Source organism: Rhinolophus hipposideros, assembly GCF_964194185.1.
Source record: "Rhinolophus hipposideros genome assembly, chromosome: 24".
NCBI lineage: Eukaryota > Metazoa > Chordata > Mammalia > Chiroptera > Rhinolophidae > Rhinolophus > Rhinolophus hipposideros.
The window spans coordinates 18,530,121-18,538,395 of NC_138070.1; the positions used below are offsets into that span (position 1 = coordinate 18,530,121).

General features: G+C 43.5%; 1 protein-coding gene across 13 annotated transcripts in view; it reads right to left on the minus strand.

The window, feature by feature from the left end:
• THOC5 (THO complex subunit 5) overlaps positions 1–7,635 on the minus strand; it is a 29,561-nt gene extending 21,926 nt beyond the window's left edge. For 3 of the 13 annotated variants that reach the window (XM_081037965.1, XM_081037958.1, XM_081037960.1), the window contains exons 1-7: positions 7,546–7,621; positions 6,723–6,839; positions 5,625–5,756; positions 4,123–4,266; positions 3,113–3,226; positions 2,877–2,974; positions 631–777 (exon numbers count right to left, since the gene is read on the minus strand). In XM_081037965.1, the coding sequence (XP_080894091.1) occupies positions 631–777; positions 2,877–2,974; positions 3,113–3,226; positions 4,123–4,266; positions 5,625–5,720 (599 nt within the window). In that variant the 5' untranslated portion in view covers positions 5,721–5,756; positions 6,723–6,839; positions 7,546–7,621. Of the gene's footprint in view, positions 1–630; positions 778–2,876; positions 2,975–3,112; positions 3,227–4,122; positions 4,267–5,624; positions 5,757–6,402; positions 6,684–6,718; positions 6,840–7,545 lie in introns of those variants that run through there. The other 10 variants (XM_081037966.1, XM_081037961.1, XM_081037967.1 and 7 more) reach the window with 7 other exon arrangements.
• Between the last annotated feature and the right edge of the window lie 640 nt (positions 7,636–8,275).

An 8,275-nucleotide genomic window follows, 5' to 3' on the forward strand; every position in this document is an offset into this window, starting at 1 on the left:
AGCCATTAAAACTCCAATATGGAAAAAAAACACCCCACCATATTCTTACAAAGACCTAGATTAAATTACACAGTATAGACATTCTATTTATAGTTAATAACTAAAAGCTCTTTATTAGTATAGGGAAGTATAGGGAAGTATAGGAAGCTGTACCTTGAATTAATTATGATAGCAAAAAATGTAAACAACCTAAAAGCAATCCAATAGGGGAATAATTTTATGAATTGCAACTTGTGTATACATGAAAATGTTGTACAACCTTCTAAAATAATATTTGCAAAGCTTTAAAATACCACAGGGATATTCTTAGAGGCAGGGGGAAAGCCAAAAAATAAAATTAGATTCACAGTACAAAGGTATTTAGGTCTCAGGTTTGAAATTTTTAAAGAAAAGTTATTTCAACTTTCTGTTACAGCCTTAAGCAATTCCAACCCTACCCATGATGCAGTTAGCCAAGTCTGAACTATCAGATGTGAATTAATCACAAAATGGGATTTGGTCTTAGAGACTATTCTGCTGGTTCCACAGTGTTTTGCTGTCTGATTGTGGGTCTTGACAAAGGACGAATCCCCGTGGGTAAAGGTCTGTGTCTGCACAGGTGGAACAAAGTCAAGAAAGAGGAAACGCCACCTTTTCCGCTGCTCCAGCTCCCAATCCAGACGTGCAAGGGTTTGCTGGTGAGGGTCACCCATGGTGACTTCAGCCTTGCTGATATCTGGAGGAGCGTCCTTATAAAACTCCTCTAAACTGACCAGATCAATTTCTTCATGCTTTGACCTGCAGACAAAAACAAATGTCAAGCTGCTGGTCTTAGGAACCCAAACTGTGGCTTAAGCAGGCCCCCAGTTCCCCACAATGTACGCCCACTTAGCCTAGGTCCTCAGCTACCCAGCGACCTGGAGTCCATTCTTCTCAGCAAATGCTCATTAGCAAATGTTTCAGTTTGAAGAGAGGTAGTTGGTGACATGTCACAGGATCTTTATCCATGCTGTCCAACCTTTTTATCCATGTATTAGCTAAAGACCTGGAAGGGATGCTTATCAAATTTACAAGTATCTCCAAGCTGAACAAGAGAGCTAAGAGCTTAAAGTGATAAAAATACTATGGTCTAGGCCTAGATTGCTAGGTTGAAATAGGAAATGTTATTTAACAGGAATAAACATAAGGGTCTGCATTTAAGTTCAAAACATTAACAGTATAAGCATGGAATGGGGACGATCCAACATGGCATAACCAGATGTGAAAAGATCCAGAGGTTTTAATTGTTGCATGTACAGTGACACACATGTATAAAAGAAATCCAATACTCTTTCCTGCAGTAACAGAGTACACAGGTCATAGGCAGATGATGGCAATAACAGCAGCTACCATGTATGAAACACCCACTGTATGTCAACCTTACCTCACTTCATTCTCAAAACAACTCTATGAAATGGGGACTTTCATCTCCATTTTTCAAATGATATGGAGTCTACCATAGTTAAGCAGCTTGCCCAAGGTCACACAGCTAGTGAGTGGCAGAGCTGGGATTTGAACCCAGGCTATCTAACTCCAGGGTCCACCATGGCCACCTGGCTCTCCATAAGCCTGAGTTCTGCTGTATTTTGGGTTTGTCAGCTTTTATCTGAGTGATGGTTACAGGTTGGGGTATCACATTCTTTTATTTTGTTTTTGTACCTTTTTTACTTTTAAATAACTTAAGACTCAACAAGAAGTTTCAAAAATAGTACTGAGAGTTTATTTCCTCTGTCTACCTTTCCCTGGGTTCCCACAATGATAATATCTAAACACAGTACATTATCAAAACTAGGAAACTGACTGACAATGGCAAAATACTATTGTGTTTCCGTGAAAATAAGACCTAGCCAGATAATCAGCTCTAATGCGTCTTTTGGAGCAAAAATTAATATAAGACCTTGTCTTATTTTACTATATGAGACCTAGTCTTATGTAATAATATAGTATAATATATGATATATAAAATATAATGTACTATAATATAATGTAATATAATATAAGACCGGGTCTTATATTAATTTTTGCTCCAAAAGATGCATTAGAGCTGATTGTCCGGCTAGGTCTTATTTTCGGGAAAACACAGTATTAACTAAGGTACAGACCTGATGCAGATGTCACCTCTTAGTATTTAATATTATTATGTGATGAATTTATGGAGCAGATAAAGACGCCTCTCAAAAACCAGCATCATCATCATTAAAAATACACAAGGCCCAACGTCTAACTTGCCCCTCTCACCCCAAGTTCATTTAAATAAAATAGGCCTCTTTTCAGTTTGCACAAATAGTTCTGACCAATCAAGAACACATTCCCTTCTCTTCCTCTTTCTACTCCTTCCTCCTTCTCATCTCTCAGCTTAGATTTACCAAAAGGCACTGAGTTTTAAGAACACTGCCAAACTCTAGTTTGTTCACCTGAAGGCAGCTAAGAAGCAAGAAATTCAGGTTCCAAAGAATAAAATCCATGTGCAAAAATGAACTGTTGGAACTTTGGAGATGAAAACTGGGCCAAAAGGTTAAAGGACGTTAACTAGAAGTGAGTTGCTCCCATACAAGGTGCCCAGAAATCAAACTGGTAATGAGTGTAAAGAGCCCTGCTGGGAGAGACAACTGCTTTTGACCAGGTGCAGAGCTCAAAATTCAAACGGGTCAGACAAGCTTCTGAGTTTCTTTGTGCAGCCTGAAAACACTGCTTCCAATTTTCCCACTCGAAGTGATCTCTTCACCCTTCTCCCAGGTCCTGCAGTCTCTACGCTCATCTGATTTCCTTTTGAAAGAGACTAGCTCAACAGAGAGCTATGTAGGGCAAAGCAGTCCCCAACAGACCACCTTGCCAAAGCCCTGTCCTGCAAAACTCACTTAAACTCCAGACATTTGGTGATCTCCTTCTGCAGGTGCATCACCTCATACAACAGGTTCTGGAGCTGCAGGTGATAGGCATCTACCTTCTGCTTGGCCTGAAAGACAGACAAGGTCAGAGGTGAGCGGGGCAAGTCAACGTGGCGCAGGGCAGGGCAGCAGCAAACTGACAGAGGGGCTTATGAAGGGGATGGGGAGGAGAGAAGAGAAAGAGGGTTAAACCTCTCAACTCCTACCTCATGGGTCTGATCTCTTCCTTTCTTCAACCTGATGTGGGCTAATCGGTTTAGCTTCTTTAGAGTCATGAAATGCACACAGCTCTGGATCCTCCGATCTTCAATCTCGACTGCCTGCGGGCAAAGAAAAGCAGGTCAACACCTCACCAACAGGTGCTGGCTCTGCTTCCTTTAGCCCCAAACCAGACACTGGGAGGAGCTCAGAACCATGAGAAGTGGCCGAGGGAAATGGAAGAATGACTGTACGAGCGAAATGCTTAAGGTTTGCAGGCAAAAAAGCAATTTCTGCTTGGACTGAAGTAATAAGAAATGAAGATGGAGCAAGTGTAGCCAATGCAGTTACTATCTGTCCCTGCATGTTAGACACAGAAATCCTAACAATAGCAACATCTTGCCATACAATTTGAGCTCTATAAATAACATTATAGAATAATTTAAATGAAAATAGAATTATAGCTGTAAAGCTTAGATACAGTAAAATAGGTAAGATGTAATAATCTTAACAATATTGGCCAGTAAGTATAAGCACAAATCAGTGAGATTCCTGGAAAAACATGGATGGTTTTTTGTTGTTTTGAACTTATCCATCTAGTTTTTAGTCACACTTTAGTTTCTCTGCCCAAAGCCTGGTTTATTCATTTAATATTAATAATCCATTTTGGTGTGATTTACTTGTACATATCCACCCTTTTAAGCAAGGACATTTACATGTACCACCATGTCTCAACAACTAGCAAAATGCCTATCATTTAATAAACATTGGTTGGATGAATTATCAAATTATAGTTATGGAAAAATTAATTACCTAATTCCCCTGTACTTTCGTTACTGTAAGTGGTGATTGGGTGGTGATGAGACATTCCAGTAAATTAACAGGCAGGTCTCTGGAGCCCTCAGGCTCCAACTACGTATTCGCAGCTAGGACAGAAGACCAAGATCAGGAAGGGCTTTGGTAGGTGCAAAACAGATCCATCCATGCAGACCCACCAGGTTCGTGCTTGTCTCCTTACCACATCCTTGCCTCCCTTGCTCTTCAGGTCCTGTATCTCGGCCATGAGCCTCTGTAACTCCTGGCATGTGTACTTGTACAGCTCGTAGTCTCTGCCAGGGTCCCGTAAATCCACCTCAGCCTCCTCGCTGTAGTATTTACCTTCCTGTGGAGGCAAGAATACGGGCTTTGGGTGTGGAGTAAAGTCTCCATGTTGGGACGAGGAACATGGGCTGGGCTCAGTAACAATGAAGCCCACATCAGGTCTCTAAAGGATCTGGTCCTCGAATCAAATGTTGGTCCTCTTTTTAAAATGGAAAAGAATTCCTCTTTTCTCCTTTCTGATTATAAAGTAATGCATGCTTGGTGACAGAGCTTCAGAACATCGTGAGGAGTATCAAAAACGAAATGAAAAATTGCCTGTAACCTCACCTCCCAGGCTGAAATAACTCTATTGTCAATACTGTGGGTAAATATAAATTTTATTTTCAAACAAAATGGGATCATATTGTCCATGCTATTTAGTACACTTTCCCATCACAATAAATATAGCTCTCTATCAAAATGGCTGAATGACAGATAGTCTGTTAAATAAACCAGAATTAATTTAACCAAACTTGGGTGTTTAGATGGTCAAATCAAGCTTCAACAGAGACTAAAATATTATTACTCCCCTAGCCTTTGGAGTAAACAGAACATCTCTTTAATACAGTCAACTAGTTAATGATACTGTATTGCATATTTGAAAGCTACTAAGAGACTAGATCTTAAAAGTTCTCATTACAAGAAATTTTTTATAACTATGTATGGTGATGGGTGCTAACTAGACTTATTGCGATCATTTTGCAATATATCAAACAGTGAATCATTTTGTTGGGCACCTGAAACTAACATAATGTTATGTCATTTACACCTCAATTAAAAAAGAGTCAGAATCATTGCCCCCAAAAGGATGAGGCCCTTCATTAATCTTGATTTCATAAATCTGAGGAAAGTATCATTACCTACTTAAATTTTAGCCCATGTATTTCTCTATTCTAGTATTAAAAACAAACAAAAAACATAACCCATCAAATAATTAAACAGTTAAGTCATAAATGAGCTCGACAGATTCAAGGATAGAGAAACAGCAAAGGAGAAGAACCTACTGAAGAGGTTCTGCGGGCATGTGGTTCTGGCACTGTCTCAGTAGCAGACAGCAATGCTACTGAGCAATGTCCAGTGGCATGCTGTATATGGACTGCCTTCTTCTGACCACCAGGAACATTGGAGACACACACCATACTAGCATGAATTCTCTGTTCAGGCACTAATCATGTCTAATATAGGCTTGTTGGTTCCCGGGATGCTGCAGCTAAACTTGATGTGGCTACTTTGTAGAGCCAAGTGAATTTTGGGCACCCGGTTAAGCAGAGGCCACCTTGGAGGCTCTCCCTGTGACCCTCAGCTGCTGTAAACCCACAGCCAGGTGCTTGGCCACAAGCTGCAATTTCTCAGCAGCATGGCAGCCCTGGCTTATCTCACCTGCTCAGTGTCAGAACGATTACGCTTCCCTTCCGATGGAGCTCCATCACTTCGGATCACTTTGGGCTTCCGTTTTTTGCTCGATTCTGATGACATGCTTGTTTGGTGAGGTCAGGCAGAAACAGCAGAAACCTGTTAAGAGGAGAAAGCTTTCGATATTTTCCAGAGTTGGAACTGCAAATTTTCCTGAAGTCAGAATACTTGCGTCTAACTTTCAGTTCTAGCCATTTACACCCTTGATAACTCAAGAAAAGTAACTCAACGCTCCAAAGGCTCAGTTCAATCCCTCAGGCTATCCAAAGTGACCTCATCTTCTTAACCTCCACCTCCTTTAGAACCACCCCATGCACCAAACTATTCAGACTGCCATGTAAGCCCACTGCCAATACTATTGATAGATAACTGTGTGCTGGACCTTGATCTAAGCACTTTATGGGTATGTTCTCATTTGATCCCTTTAACAAACCTTTTAGATAAGAACAAGTACCATTTTACAGATGAGAACACTGAGATCAGAAAGGTGAATGACTTGCCCAAGGTCAAACAGCTAGTACGCTAAAGCTTGGGTCCATCTAATGCCATATCAGCGCTGTTGAGAACTACATTATTGTGCTTCCTACTCTTGCCATTATCTCATCTGGCAATGCATTCAACTCCCTGGTTGACCCTAAAATTTAAAAGAACATTTCATGAAGATTTGGGTCATAAAGCATCCTCCTTCCATTACCTGTCCTGGTTGTCACCATAGCCCCAAGGTGAACAGCACTATCCCACTTACCCCAATGACTCTTGTCACCAACAATTACTGAGGAGGCCAAGAGCTCACCGTAGCCGAGTCAGAGAAGCCCTGAGTTGGAAGCTCCACTCTTGCTAGTTTATGGCCATCAGTCCGGGGACGAGTCAAGTCACTTCCCTTTTCTCTGGGTCTGTTTCCTCACAGATCAATTAAGAATAACAGTTCCTGGGGTGGCCCCTTAGCTCAGTTGGCTAGAGCGTGGTGCGAATACCACCAAGGTTGCCGGTTAGCTCCCCGCCTGGACCCCGGTGAGCCGCACCCTCCTTAAAAACACAAAACAATACATAACAGTTCCTACCTACCTCGGGGGTTGTTATGGACATTAACCCAGGAATGCCCTCCACTGGGAAAGGTGAGGAAGACGATTTGGGAGCGGGGCTTCAGATGGTACGTGGATGATCTTACATAATGGTGAACACCTGAGACGAAAGTTAACCCCCTTTCAATTACTTGTAGGAACTTCAGATTGCTTCAAGGAGACTGGCTCATGTCCCCAGTTTACCTTTAACACCTATGAACACCAATATTCCCGTGGTAACCAAAGGACTGTCCCAGAGCTGTGGACTGAAATCGGGCCAGAACCATTAACAGTGACCTGTTTTGTTAAACCTACTGATTTGTGTCACTACCTTCTGCATAGGGCACGTGAACGAGACTTTGTATTTATGGCCGTGACCTAAATTTCTCTTTTGAAGTAAATTCACATTTTGAAAGTGACTCGATTGAAAACCCTTTGGCAAACAGTCCTCCATGGTTGGTTGATTTGGCCAAACCCACAAAGGCGAAACCCCAAAGGCTTAAACGGGGGAAACCCCGACTTTGGCAACACAGTCCAGAGTGCCCGGCATCCCTAAGCGCACAAGGCACGTGAACTGTTATCACCATTGCCATCATCGTCGCGTCGCCATCATCCAGAGGCTACAACGTGGGCCTGACGATGTTGCAGCTACCGCGACATTTTCCACAGAAGGAAACGGAGCGCGCGGCGCTGAGCGGCCTGGAACCCCGGGGAGTGAGCACGGGGAACCCTGGTTGGACTCCAGCCCAAAGACGCCTTCCGCGCGGTCCACACCTCAATCCCAGAGCCCCCCGGCCCGCCCCGCCGCGGTCCCGATGCTCCCTCACCTCACGGCGCCCGAAGCCAGTCCAGGACAGCGACTCCCTTCCCACCGCGGAGACTGTGACCCGCGCACCATAGAGAAACGGAAGGAAGGAGCGACCGGCCGGAAGCGAGGCGCGGAGGCCGGAAGCGTGGCGCGGAGGCCGGAAGCGAGGCGCAAAGCCCAGGGAAGGCAGTCAGCGTGCAGTGCGGGCGGGGGCTTGGTGACGTGGGAGCAGGGAGGCCCCGGCACCGGAGCTTTAGGGGAGCGTCAACTGCCAACACCCTCATACTGCCCTCTAAAACCAAGAAACTGAGACTGCAAGGACAGAGATTCTTGTGTGCCTCGTTCACTCTTTCCCCAGCGCCTAAAGTAATGCCCAGCAACTAGTACATGTTTTGTCGTTATTTGTTGTTTGACTAAGGCCCAAAGTAACACAAGAGTGTGGTCGTGCCAAGATTTGGACCCTTGTGGATTTGCTTCGATACCTGGAATTTTCTTTTTTTGGGTGCGGAGAGGTTTCTGATTTTGATGCTTGTTTTGCTAGTTTAACTCGTTTGCCACTAGACAATATAACCTGGATTCTTAAACCCTACACATTCCTCCTAACATTTCCCACTGGTAAGGGTAGCACGTCAGGCAGGGCATTAACTCCTTAACACTTTTTCCCCCCACAGGTGCATTACTAGTTTCCCATTTTACGTCCGATTTGCCCAGGGCAGAGTCACAACTCTAATGCAGCATTTGACAGCTTC